Source organism: Aquarana catesbeiana, linkage group LG05, assembly GCF_042186555.1.
Source record: "Aquarana catesbeiana isolate 2022-GZ linkage group LG05, ASM4218655v1, whole genome shotgun sequence".
NCBI lineage: Eukaryota > Metazoa > Chordata > Amphibia > Anura > Ranidae > Aquarana > Aquarana catesbeiana.
Window position 1 is genome coordinate 445,984,439 of NC_133328.1, and position 15,327 is coordinate 445,999,765.

The 15,327-nt window shown below is 42.1% G+C and overlaps 1 protein-coding gene across 2 annotated transcripts in view; it reads right to left on the bottom strand.

The window, feature by feature from the left end:
* CDH7 (cadherin 7) overlaps positions 1-15,327 on the bottom strand; it is a 430,878-nt gene that overhangs the window by 134,646 nt on the left and 280,905 nt on the right. For both annotated transcript variants that reach the window (XM_073631278.1, XM_073631279.1), the window contains exon 4: positions 4,062-4,181. In XM_073631278.1, coding sequence (XP_073487379.1) covers positions 4,062-4,181 — 120 coding nt within the window. The remainder of the gene's footprint in view (positions 1-4,061; positions 4,182-15,327) is intronic.

Below are 15,327 nucleotides of genomic sequence, written 5' to 3' on the forward strand. Positions count from 1 at the left end.
GAAAAACACATTCATACAGGTATTCTAACTACAAATTGGAAACTCAAATGGTATACCCCAATGGACTGTCTGCCTTGCTGCACTGTGGGCTCAGATCTCTCCCACCATCGCCAAAACACAATCTCTTGATAAGAGACACAGTGCTAGCCTGGAGAGAACTCAGAAAAAAGTTGGGAGTCTCCCCTCAACCCTCCCTACATCTTCCCATCATTAGACACCCCTGTTCACACAGTCGCAGCAATACGCAGCCTATACATCTTATAGGCTGCGAAGTCCATATATCATGGATTTCGCAAGGCTTATCCAAATTTTCTCAACTCTTTGACGTTTCCACAGGCAGACCCCTTTCTTTCCCCCAGATAGCCCAAAGGTCTGACTTACCCCCTCATCACCTCCTATACACCAAGCAAGCAATTTGTTTTGTCTGTAAAACATGCCCACCCAGATAATTGCGATTCAAGAACTCTAGACTCTTTCATCGACCTTCAATGCCATAAAATCTCCAACCTATATAAACTACTGAACTCCCTATATGCAAAACCGCTACAACATATCTCAACAACTTTGTGGAACAAGGACTTGCAATCTCCAGAAGCACTACACCATATTATCGATGGCTACAACACCACCTGTGTAATCGTAACAAACTAATTCTGGTGCGAACAACAATACAAGATCATGCAAGGGGGAAAAATACCCCATTTAAAGCAACCACAATCTCCAGACCGGCAACACTGCCCCCTGTGCAACAAATACAGACCTTCTCTATTACACAGGCTTTGGTCATGTCCCCCAATCTCACAATTCTGGGATCAAGTAGAATCTTTGGTCGCCGCAGTCACTGGAACCCAACCTTGCAAGGATATATATTCCTTATTCCTTACTTGGCTCTTTAAATACTCCTTCTTCTGAACAGCTAAAATCACAAACCAGCATCATCCAACATAACAAACCTTGGCTTACCACATGCTATATGACTGCCAGAAGGGCCATTCTCAAATTATGGACCTCATCCTCCACCCCCATTATCAATGACATCTGATATGTTGAATCTGATGCATAAAGAAAAGCTGGCCCTGATACTAAACAACCACCAAACAACAGCCTGCTTTCACCACAAATGGGACCTTTACATTGCAAAATTATTACCAAACTCGGTGGGCTACCTCCTCAGGGGAATCCCACCCAGTCAACCATTTTCCCCCCACCTTGTTTCCACACAAGACCACAACCCGGCTCTGATATCTTCAAACAACACAGCCGCCTCATCATTGTCTACTCCTCATCTCTCTTTCAGCATTTTTGCCCTAATTGTCCACCTACATGCCTGGGAGCACCAAAGGAAAATGCTAATTCCCTCCATGATCACCTCCTATTCACCAGTTTAGTATATAAATATACTAGAATAGATATATATGTCCGTTTTGAACGTTTATCATGCTCAGCCTGCCCTAGCCAAGCCATTGATCATTTTTAATATTAGATCATCTTGCTTGACTTCCCCCCTTTCCCCCCTCCTCACCCTCTTTATTTATACTCAACATTCCTTCATTGATCTATAATCAGTATACAACTTTATTATTATTTTCTATGTTTGCATCAGAAATCTGTACTGATTTCTTTCATATTTGTATGCAAAAATTACCAATAAATTTTCATTAAAAAAAAGAAATAAAAATATGGGTATCAAAACCTACTGCAAAACAGAACCTTTATCTATACTGAAAAAATTATATATAATACATTAGGGTAAATCACAAACGCAAACAATATCATGTGCGGAAGCAAGACGTTGCAAAAAAAAACAAACATCTGGGACTAAAGGGGATTTAGGGAAAAAAGACTTGGGGAATCAAGTGGTAAAATAGTCAAAATAAATCTATAAAGCACCATAAAGTTAAAGTTTAATCTGCTTATAATATTTACCTTCCTTCTTTCATTAATATATATATATATATATATTATAATAATGACATTTTTGTAAAAAAAAAATTGAAAACCATTTATAATTTTCCTTCCATTTCACAATTATGTGCCACTTTGTGTTGGTCTATCACATAAAATCGCAATAAAATACATCTACATTTTTGGTTGTAACATGACAAAATGTGGAAAATTTCAAGGCGTATGAATACTTTTTCGGGGCACTGTAAGTCTGGATTTCAGCTTTTAAGCTACTAAAAAAACAACAATTCTATTGATTCTACACTCGCTAACTCACATTTTCAACCTCTCCCTCTCTTGTGGCATCTTCCCAAACCCTCTAAAACATGCGCTAATCACCCCCATACTTAAAAAGCCCTCACTGGAACCCACCAATCTCAACAACTTACGTCCCATCTCCTTACTCGCCTTCTCCTCCAAACTTCTTGAAAGACTGGTCTACAACCGACTAATCGACCATCTGACCATGAATAAACTTCTTGATCCCCTTCAGTCTGGTTTTTTCGCCCTCAACACTCCACGGAAACTGCTCTCCTTAAACTCTCAAATAACCTACTAACGGTTAAAACCAGTGGACACTATTCTGTACTACTTCTCCTGGATCTCTCTGCTGCCTTTGACACAGTGGACCACCCCCTCCTCCTCAATAAACGCCACTCCATTGGTCTCCATGACTGTACTCTTCGCTGGTTCTCATCCTACCTATCCCACTGCTCCTTCAGTGTCACTTACAACTCTACTTCCTCCTCTCCTCCTTATTTCTCCGTTGGGGTCCCCCAAGGTTCTGTTCTTGGACCTCTCCTTTTCTCAATCTACACCACCTCCTTGGGTCAGTTGATTTCCTCCCACAGCTTTAAATATCATCTCTACGCTGATGACAACCTGGATGTCACATCACTTCCTCAAACTCAACCTATCCAAAACCGAGCTTATGATATTTCCTCCCTCAGGTGCCACTTCCCCTGATTTCTCTGTCAATATCAATGGCTCAACTATCAACCCATCTCCCCACGCCAAGATCCTAGGTGTCATCCTGGACTCTGAACTAACCTTTCGACCCCACATTCTATCACTATCCAAAATTTGCCGCCTCAATCTCCACAACATCTCCAAGATACGTCCCTTCCTAACCAATGTCACCACAAAGCTTCTAATCCACTCCGTGGTCATCTCCCGCCTCGACTACTGCAACTCCCTCCTCATTGGTTTACCTCTAAATAGGCTATCCCCACTTCAGTCCATCATGAAAGCTGCTGCCAGGCTCATCCACCTCACAAACTGCTCAGTGTCTGTTATACCCCTCTGCCAATCCCTCCATTGGCTGTCACTCAGTCACCAAATTAAATTCAAGATACTTACTATAACTTACAAAGCCATCCACAACCTGGCCCCCAGCTACATCTCTAACCTAGTCACAAAATACCATCCTAATCGTTCTCTTCGCTCCTCCCAAGACCTCCTGCTCTCAAACTCCCTTGTCACCTCATCCCATGCACGCCTTCAGGACTTCTCCATAGCCTCTCCCATCCTCTGGAATGCTCTACCCCAATCCGTCCCATTTTCTCCTACTTTATCCACTTTCAGACGATCCCTGAAAACTCATCTCTTCAGAGAAGCCTATCTTGCCCCCACCTAACAACTGTACATTTATATTCTCAATCAGCACATCACCCACAGTTATTACCTCTTGTATCTCTTGACCTTCCCTCTTAGATTGTAAGCTCTAAGGAGCAGGGCCCTCTGATTCCTACTGTATTAAAGTGTATTGTATTTGTACTGTCTACCCTCTAGTTGTAAAGCTCTACGTAAACTGTTGGCGCTATATAAATCCTGTATAATAATAATAATAATAACAATTGCATAACAATATTTTTTTACAAACGTTATGATGTACAAATGCCATTCTACAAAATCTCTACTGTATTGATGTATTTAGATTACTTATGATGCAAAACAAACAACTTTAGAAAAAAGAAGTCCAACTCAAAATTCAAAACATGTTTTGTATACGTGATTGATAATTTAAAATTAACATGGCGCAGACATTTGCTGCGGTAATTACTTTATGTTGTAGGCACTTCATGAAAAATTTACACTGAAATTAACAACATGCTTACCTGTCTTTGGCTCCACGGAAAAGTATGGTTGACCTTGAAGAATGCTATAGATAACTCGAGCACTATTTCCATAAGTGGGATCATCAGCATCTGTTGCTGTTACTTGCAGGACTGATGTTCCTTAATAAAATGGTATTGGCTTTCAGTTAAGGAGATTTCAACCTACAGCAGTACATTGCAAAACATTTATAATATTGCAGTTCTAGAAACATTTCTATGTCAGAGATGTATTTATTATATTTCTTGTATGTATTATTAAAAAGTTGAATAACAAAATACTGTATATAGTAAATACCATCAATGTCATGCACAATGTTCAATAACTTTTTATGAAGAACACAAAAATCTGCTCAGTTTGCACCTAAGTGTGCTATGGCAGAGCCTGCCCATAAAGATCACTGTCACTCAGTTAACACGGTATAAAAAATACAGCTCCAAGGCTGCTGAAATGCTTAGAGCTACTCAACTTATGTCAGCTGAAAACAGCTTTCAAAGAATTTCTGAGCCAATGATCCTTTATGCCAAACAAATCTGGAGCAGCTTGGAGTGCTTCATCCTCTTTAGAAATGATGAGGCTGATCAGCAGCTGCTTGAACAGAAAGACCTCTGTTGTTTCACATTTGGGTACAGAGTGAGGGTACCTAATTTTTTTATTGATTGTAAAAATCACTTTAGTTATTTATATAAGTGAATCCCATGCATTATTAAAATTGTACCCAACTGTAGAAAGAAATGGATGCATAAATGTTGAACAATATATTGTATCATATCCTATCACATAGCTTATATTGTGAATGATGCTCAGTTCTGACTATTCTCTGCTCAGGCGATATGCAGAATCAATAGAGGTGATAGAAAATAAGTAAATTATACCAATCTGAGTATACTCCCCCCCCCACACACACACACACACACAAAGACCTACAGAACCCTGCCTGTAATACCTCAGTCACGGATATTGTTAAAAACCTCCAGGGGGTTGATCTTCCATCAGCATGGCCCATCACAACGACCCCTACCCCCACTAAACCAGAGAACTGGTGCTGGAAATCAATGTATGATCTAATCCAATGGCACTCATCCTTGCTAGCTCCACTGTAGTGTTGGGGTAATTATTAAGGGTTAAAATCAATAATGAGGGATAATAATTATGACAGCCATGACAATACTTTTTTTTAATTAAATGTTTGAGTTTTTTTTTTTCATTTTAATAAAAATAATTCATATTTACAGTGTCCAAACAGCAGGTGGGGTGACTGGCTCCTTTTCATACATTTGGAAAGCTAACTACTTGTTTTAACTTATTATATTAACTTAACTACTTACAGAACTACTACTACTACTATGTTTCTGATAAAAAGCTTATTGTGAGGTGAATGTATAAATCTCAGATTACACACACAGCTGAATAAATCAGACAAGGGACTCATTTAGGTTGGCCATACATGGTTCTAATCTCAGCCGGTTCAGCAGGAACTGGGTAAGATTTGAACTGTTAATGGGCAGGTTGAATGCACCAAGTTGATTGATCAACTTGGGTACAACCAGCCTCCCGATTCTCTTACGATTATCAATCTTATAATCTTACGCTAGTGGCTGCTATACACAATGGCTCAGAAGGGATTTTCCTGTCGGTTTCCCTGTGGTTGCAGGAAAGAAATGTGCAGACAAAGATAATATACAATGAAAAAAGCTACTACTGTTGAAACACATTTGTCAATGGTGCATCTGTATTAAATGTTAGCTTGTTAAATATAAATGCAAGTAAAGCATCCTTTTGGAAACTTATAACCCTATAAAAAAATAAATCACCCCCAAACCATTATTTTTTTTCTTTAGTTGGTTGGTTCAACAAAAGTCGTAATTGAAGTGTAAGAACACGTGCTTTATCCCCTCTAAGGAGGCTACATCTAGAACCTGATGATGGATTTAGGCACTTGTACATGGATTTGCTTACATTTGTTTATTTCATAATTATGTTGTAAAAATATATATATATAAATTTTTATTTATGTTACTTTCATCTGGGTTTGTATTTATGGGGTTGATTTACTAAAACTGGACAGTGCAAAATCTGGTGCAGCTGTACATGGTAGCCAATAGGGATGAACTTTCTGTTCAGGTCGAACATGAGTTCGACTCGAACATTGGCTGTTCGCCCGTTCGTCGAAAATGGAACATTATAGGCCATTCACGCCAAATTCGAGTGGTGCGTAATGGCCCATAATGCACTGCGGGAGCGCAGTGCTTTGCTGTATGATGATTGGCCAAAGCATGCACCATGACCTGCATGCTTTGGCCAATCCCAGCGCCCTCAGCTAAGAGAACCATAATTGGCCAAAGGCAGGGTCCCTTTTGCCAATCATGGCTCAGGGGAACTAAGTCCACGCCCCACACTATATAAGGCTACCTGCACGTTGGCCCTGTGTAGTGTGTTGCTGGCGTGGACAGAGAGAAAGAGAGTCATTTAGATTGAGCAGGCAGGCAGGTTATTCAGTTAACTGCAGTGTATTTAATATATATATATATATATAGAGAGAGACAGTCTCGTATATATATATATATATATATATATATATATATATATATATATATATATATATATATATCCACTGCATACAGTTTAGCTATATCTGACTGCAGGCTGTTCCTGGTGTACTTTTTCTAATATACTTCTGGCAGGCAGGTTATTCAGTTAGCTGCAGTGTATTTAATAATTATATACAGACAGTCTTGTGTATATATACATATATATATCTCCACTGCATACAGTTTATCTATATCTGACTGCAGGCCATTCCTGGTGTATGTTTTCTAATATACGTCTGGCAGGCAGGTTATTCAGTTATCTGCAGTGTATTTAATATATATATACAGACAGTCTCGTATATATATATATATATATATATATATATATATATATATATCCACTGCATACAGTTTAGCTATATCTGACTGCAGGCCGTTCCTGGTGTACTTTTTCTAATACACTTCAGGCGGTGTACACAGTACTGTGCTACTACTTTTCTGGTGGTGTACACAATACAGTACACCCATAGTTGTTATTACACTTCTGTTGGTGTACACAGCACCCATAGTGCAGTTGCTACTACTTTTCTGGTGGTGTACACAGTACAGAATACAGTGTAGTGTATAGTGTAGTGTGGTATTGCAAAAAAAATCCCCATCATGTCCAGAAAGCCACCAAGAGAGGCAGACGCTCACAGGCCACTAAAAGAGGGCAAGCAGGCTCTGTGTCTACAGTCCACGGTGCTGGTCATGGACATGGTGCATCTTCTGCAGGTAGCCATGGGGAATGCTTGTCCTTTTTTCTGCTGCTGGGACAGGGATAGAAAAATTGGGCCTTTTGGTGGTGGTGCCACAACACTGTAACCCCTCACAGATACTCTTGTTGGGCGCAGGAACGGGCCCTGCTGTGAAATATTAGATCAAAAATTGTAATTACATGCCCCTGTTAAACAGGGACAGAAAAATTGGGCCTTGGGCAGTGGTGGTGGTGCCCTAAACCAAAAATATTGTTGGAAGCTAGCATCATCAAGATTGCGGAGGAATAGGATAGTCACTCAGGCAGTCTTCAAGGGATCCCACATCCATAGAAAAATCTATCAGTTACATCAGCATCAGGTGCTTGATAGCTGCTGCTGATCCAAAACTGATTGATTTTTATGAACGTGAGCCTGTCAACGGAGTCTGTGGACAGGCTCACTCTATGATCCATTACAAACCCTCCAGCAGCACTGAATGTGGGTTCAGAAAGAACGCTGGATGCAGGACAGGCCAGTAGCTCAATTGCATATTGAGCTAGTTCTGGCCAGTGGTCCATCCTCAAGACCCAGTAACCCAGTGGATGTTGGAAAGGTCTCCAAGTCTGCTCTTGCCCCTAGATATTCCTGCACCATGTAATGCAGATGCTGGCGATGGTTGCTTGAACTGATCAGACCTTGGCGCTGAGGACTGAAAAATTGTCTAAAGGCATCGGACAGCCGGCCACCTTCTTCACTGCTCTTCCTCTGACTGAACGAAGCCTCAGCAACACATTGTCCAGCACCAGGAAATTGTAACCTCACGGGGTCTGGAAATGCATTGTACAAACCTTTCTTCAAGGCCTCCTGAAGATGTTTCATCCTCTGCTCCCTCTACGAAGGCAGGATGAGTTCTGCAACCTTACCCTTGTAACGTGGATCAAGAAGGGTTGATCAAGCCAGTAGTGATCCCTCTCTTTGATACCCGAATCCTAGCGTCTATGCTGCATGGCCTTCCTGATTCTGCAAAGCCTGCAAAAGTTTGCAGAGGCATTCGATTCTGAGTCCTCTGGATCACTAAGGATCACATGATCCGTATCAACCTCCTCCAAGCCACGCACAACTCCTTGGGTTTCTGGGGACTGAGAACCATCCCTTGATGACTGCTGCTGAGTGTTATCCTCCATGTCCATGTTGACATAATCCTCTTCCGCCTCCTCTTCTTCCTGTGTGTTTGGCGGGCCTGCAGGAATAAATTCTGGATAAAGGGGGCCTTGAGAGGTAAGGAAGTCCTCCTCTTCCTCCTGCTGTTCTGCCTCAAGTGCCCTGTTCATTATTCCATGAAGTGTGTGCTCCAACAGGAAGACTAGAGGGACAGTATCACTGATGCATGCATTGTCGCTGCTCACCATCCTTGTGGCCTCATCAAATGGTGATGGGAGAGTGCATGCATCTTTGATCAGTAGTCACTGCTGTGGCGAAAAGAAGCCAAGCTCCCCTGACCCTGTCCTGGTGCCATACGCACACAGGTGCTCATTGATGGCCCTCTGCTGCATGTGAAGCCTATGCAGCATTGCCATTATTGAGTTCCACCTGGTGGACATGTCACAAATGAGGCAGTTGGTGGGCAGGTTGCATTCCCTTTCAATGTCAGCCAGCCGAGTACTGGCATTGTATGACCGTTGGAAATGACCCCAGACTTTTCTGGCTTGCCTCAGGAGATCTTGTAAGCCTAGGTACCTGCTCAAGAACCGCTGCACCACCAAATTCAGGATGTGTGCCAAACATGAAACATGGGTCAAGTGTGCCTGTCGGAGGGCGGAGAAAAGGTTGGAGTCATTGTCGCATACAACCATTCCTGGCTGAAGCTGGCATGGCATCAACCACCTCTGAGCCTGCCCCTGCAGAGCTGACAGAATCACTGCCCCAGTGTGGCTCCTGTCCCCTAAGCAGTGCTTTAACCTTAAACTACGTAGAGGGTACGGTAAGAGCGGCAAGGATGTGGAATTCCCTTCCACAGACGGTGGTCTCAGCGGGGGGCATAAATAGTTTCAAGAAACTATTAGAGAAGCACCTGAATGACCGCAACATATATACAATGTAATAATGACTTATAATCACACACATAGGTCGGACTTGATGGACTTGTGTCTTTTTTCAACCTCACCTACTATGTAACTATGTAACTCATGCACCGCATGGCATCTTTTTGCCTGAGTGCTTGTGTAGCCCCTTGAACGCCTACGGAGCACCGCTGGTTCAGAGAACAAATCTGCAGAAGAGGCCATAGAGGAAGAAGAAGAGTAGGGGGTGGAGGAGAGAGCTGTGGCAGAATCACCGCTAGCATTTTGGAGGCGTGGTGGTGGAAGAAGCTCCAACAGTACTGAACCCTGTCCTGCATCCTTCCCAGCTGCCAGCAGAGTTACCCAGTGTGCTGTGAAGGAAAGGTAACATCCCTGCCCATGCCTACTAGACCATGAGTCTGCGGTAATATACACCTTACTGCTGACCGCCCTGTCCAACAAGACAAAAACATTGCCTTCCACATGGCGGTAGAGAGCTGGAATGGCCTTCCGTGAAATAAAATGGCGTTTTTGAACCTACAACTGAGGTACAGCACATTCCACAAATTCACGAAAGGGGGCAGAGTCTACCAGCTGAAAAGGCAGTAGTTGCAGTGCTAGCAATTTGGCCAAGCTAGCATTCAGACGCTGAGCATGTGGCTGGCTGGGACCAAATTTCTTTTTACGGTTTAGTAACTGGGGTAGGGAAATTTGCCTGCTAAAATCACATGGTAGTGTACTGCTAGCAGATTGGCTGCAAGTACTTGGGACACCTATTGCTATACCTTCATTCCTCTCAGTGCAGGTTTTTGAGAGGACTGGAGGTATAGTAGGGTTGGAGATCCCAGATGAGGAGCAAGGAGAAGTCCGCCTTTTTCTTTGATATGGATCTTTCAAGTGCTGTTGCCAACGGACTTGTTGCCTTATGAGTTTATGTGAAATCTACATTAATAGCTGTAAAATATTGGAATTATGAATATATTTAATTTAGCTTTTATCTATGTAGGGCGGAACATATTATCTTCACAGAAATCTCTGGTAGACCAGACAAGTCGGTGCCTAGGCTTGTGTATACAAACAATGGGATCCAAACCTCATTGTTTTACACATAATCACTTCAAATGATCCCATGCTGGGATATGCAATGAAGGGAGGCCAACCCATAATCAATACTTAACTTCCCGGGAAAATTCAAGTTAAGCTCCTGCTCAGAATAGTCACAAGGATTTGCATTAAAGGGGGCTGACTTATGAAAAGAATAGGGATTGGAGATGTAGCCAGTCCTTAACCAGGAATAGGGAAACTCACCAATTAGAGCCACGCTATGCCAACCAATGAGGCATCAGCATGTAATGATATACACAGACTAGATGGGAGGGAAACACACACTTTTATGAGAGAGCAACCAGAATGCAACCTTGGTGCAAAGGGTAATTATGGGAAAGGTCTGCATTTTAGTTGTACCTAAATATGTTTGTAGATTAAGTTTTTCAGGAATATACTCTGTATTCCTTCATGTAATTCTCTTATTTTAACGTAATATTTCCTTCCTTGGTGTAGACTATAGATAGATTAGATAGACTTTCAACTACTCACCAATAAATGTTGTTATTGAGTTAAAGCTTTCACTCATGGTCAAAGAACACTCATTTAACCCAAATCATATCTGAGAGATATTAAATCTGCAAAAAAGACTGCATGGGAGGTTATCATATATCTGGTAAAGCATGTGGTGCCCAAGCAGCTGCTGTTGTGGCCACGCTTGATCCGCTTCAGACATAGATTGCAAACAGCAACAGTGCGATCTGCTGCACACGTGTCCAAAAAGGCCCACACCAGGGAACTTTTCAAAATCAGCGGGGAGTTAGCAGCGCCCTGCACCTGCAGAGCTTTGCAGTGTGATGCAGTAGGGTGACTGCCCTTAAGCTGCCCCCTAGAGGGCATCCTGCCTCGTTGGAGTTGTGTCTCCTCCTCTATTCTATCAGGCACCCAAGTAGAGTCAGTGACCTCATCATCCCCTCCCTCCTCATCACTGGAGCAAACTTGGCACTATGCTGCAGCTGGGGGAACATGACTGCCAGTTTCTTGTCCTTCTTGGGCTCCCCCTTTCTCTAGGCTCACGTTACTCCCTTCCTCAACCTGGGAACCAACATTGGAGCCTTCAAATTGCTGCTCGTCCTCCAGCAGCATGTACCCGATACTGTGGTCGAATAGTTTGGGGGACTCCTCCGTGCATGATGGTGGGGCTATGGAAGAAGTGACTGTGGACAAGGAGCCGGTGGAATAGGCCAATTTGGCAGCTGCATAGGAAGGAAAACTACTCTGAGCCTGGGTGACAGAGGATGAAGAGGATGAGGAGGATGAGAACGGCTTTGTTATCCACTCCACCAACTCCTCTGCATGTTTTGGCTCAATAACACGGCCAGCAGAAAAAAAGGACAAGTGTGTCCCATGGAAACCGGCAGAGGATGCACCATGTCCATGACCAGAACTGTTAACTGTAGACACAGAGCCTGCTTGCCCTCTTTTACTGGCCTGTGAGCATCTGCCTCTCCTTGGTGGCCTTCTGAACATCATGTATATTTTGTTTTGCAACACCGCACTACACTATATTGTGTACTGTGTACACTACTAGAAAAGTAGTAGCAACTGCACTATGGCTGCACTGTATTGTGTACTGTGTACACCACCAGAAAAGTAGTAGCAACTGCACTATGGCTGCACTGTATTGTGTACTGTGTACACCACCAGAAAAGTAGTAGCAACTGCACTATGGCTGCACTGTATTGTGTACTATGTACACCACCAGAAAAGTAGTAGCAACTGCACTACGGCTGCACTGTATTGTAATTACAATTTTTGATCTAATATTTCACAGCAGGGCCCATTTCTGTGCCCACCAAGAGTATCTGTGAGGGGTTACAGTGTTGTGGCACCACCACCACCATCACCACTGCCTAAGGCTAAATTTTTCTGCCCATGTTTAACAGGGGCATGTAATTACAATTTCTGATCTAATATTTCACAGCAGGGCATGTTCCTGCGCCCACCAAGAGTATCTGTGAGGGGTTACAGTGTTGTGGCACCACCACCATCACCGCTTAAGGCCCAATTTTTCTGCCCCTGTTTAACAGGGGCATGTAATTACAATTCTTGATATAATATTTCACAGCAGGGCCCATTCCAGCGCCCACTAAGAGTAACTGTGAGGGCTTACAGTGTTCTGGTACCATCAACACCTAAGGCCCAATTTTCCAAAGAGTATATAGGGCAGGCCATATAGTATATACAGGCGGTCCCCTATTTTCAAACATCCGACTTACAAACGACTCCTAATTGCAAACGGAGGGAGACAACAGGAAGTGAGAGGAAATCTACCCCTAGAAAGGGAAATTCTCTCCTGTAAGAGTTAATATGGGAAAAAGGTGTCTCCACTGATGCTGTATCACCAATCCTTGTTTCCCTAATAACCAAAATTTTTCAAAATGTAATTGTCATTGGAACAGAAAGTGAGGTTAAATCTTCTGAACAGGGGCACAGACAGCAAAACAAATGTTACAGGGGTGATAATCATTCCCTATCAATCAAAAAAGCTTAAAAATAGATTTTTGGGCTGGAGCTATACTTAAAAAATGTACCTGTTCCAAATTACAAACAGATTCATCTTAACAAAAAACCTACAGTCCCTATCTTGTTTGTAACCCGGGGACCGCCTGTATACTGCTGTTCAGAGTATATAGGGCCTGGTGGCCCCATGCCTTTTTTTTTATTCAGGTATGGGGTTCCCCTTAATATCCATACCAGACCTAAAGGGGCCGGTAATGGGCTGGGGGGGGGCGGCAACATTACATTACAGTCGCAAGCAGTTTTATATGACTTTTTTCCTTTAGAAATGTAATTTTGTGCAGAGACTGTTCTAAACACGGGAAAAATGCGTCACTTTACAGGCATACTATAGACACCCCCCAGGCATGATATTTAAAGGAATATTACACTTTTATTGTTTCACTTTAAGCATTCTTAAAATCACTGCTCCCGAAAAAACTACCCTTTTTAAAACTTTTTTTTAATTAATATATGTCCCCTGGGGCAGGCCCTGGGTCCTCAAACACTTTTTATGACAATAACTTGCATATTAGCCTTTAAAATTAGCACTTTTGATTTTTCACGTTCGAGTCCCATAGACTTTAACGGTGTTTGCACAAATTTTTTGTCTGTTCGCATGTTCTGCCACAAACCGAACTGGGGGGGTGTTCGGCTCATCCTAGTAGCCAATTAGCTTGATTGGTTTCTCTGCAATGCTATATCAGATTTTGCACTAATTTTAGTAAATCAACTCCCATATGTTTTATGGTCTGCTCATAACAATGCATATTCTTTTGCAACCCTTTTATCAGTAACTGTTTATATTGCCCTTTTATATTAATATCTGTTATGTTACTTTACAGAAGGGTAACCCACCTCAACTCCAGTATTTCAAGATATGTGAAAATATAATGCAAAAATCTTACTGTTATGCCCTGTACATGCGTCGGATGTTCGGTTAGATGTTCCGACGGAAAATGTGTGATAGCCTTGTCAGAAATTCCGACCGTGTGTGGGCTTCATCACACATTTTCCATCAGAATTTCCGACACACAAAGTTTAATGCCCTGTACACACGGTCGGATTTTCTGACGGAAAATGTGTGATAGGATCTTGTTGTCGGAAATTCCGACCGTGTGGGCTCCATCACACATTTTCTATCGGAATTTCCGACACACAAAGTTTGAGAGCTTGCTATAACATTTTCCAAAAAGCAAAAAGTGTAGCGCTATAACTCAAATAAGATCACATCTAGGGTGTAAAGGTGATATCAGAGGGGTTCACAAATGAGCAGACCACCTCCCCACCTGTGCACTCAAAATAAAAAATGTGAGTTTTACTACAATTTACATATAGGTGAGTATCTACAAATGGTGTAAATATGTCTCATTGGAGACTCATTAAATCACCCAAAAACAAAAAATAATAAAATCTATCAGCAAAAATAAATTGCCCGGCAGTCTCGTGCTATGACAGGATGGAGCCAGCCCAAGAGCCAGAGAAGCTACCATCTCGGGTTTTTTCCGTTCCCTGTCTGACATCTCTATCAGTTTGAGCGAACCGAACATCGGAGACACCAGATACCGACATTTCTACAGCTCCTTACAGAGGGTAATCTGTCTGCTCACACGACCCTGCGCTGGAGGGGGTCCACCTTTTCTGGTAAGGGTCTGCACACACAGATTACCGCTCTGTTATTGTGATTCATCCGTCCACCATCCAAGTCCCTGGGAATTACCTAATATTTCACTTTATCATTTTCCATCTTGGAACTTATCATACATCGGTTGTGTGTACCTATTCATTCATGCTACACATTGTGGACATTATTATATGTTCGATTTAAGGCACTTTGTGATTGTTTTTCACATTATTTTTCACAATTTATTTTAGTGCATTGAAATATTCATGGGTTTGTACAAGGCATTAGGGTTTATATGGTTTAATTTGCTTTATTTTACAACAGAATAATGCTTTAATAGACAATATTTCCATATAATCCTGTTTGTTCTTGTAACCTTGGTGAAGAAATGTTAAGTTTTCTGCAGCCACATAATTCTGTATCTTTTTTGAACCTACCTGCATTGTGCCTTACCTATAACCTCCTTAGTCTTTCTTTTGTATGATACAGATATCTTTCCAATGGATCTCAGTGGTTTGTCGAATATACAACTAGCCATAAGCAAAATCACCTGCTTAGCTTACTCATCTTCTGAGAGCAGATCTGAATCACCTGTTGTATTCTTATATCTCTTGTGGGCTCCTAAATTGGTATATTCCTCCCATAGCGCATCATTCTTTTGCTACCCATCATGAAGTTTTGAGAGTGCACTCCTCCCAGATACATTACAATAC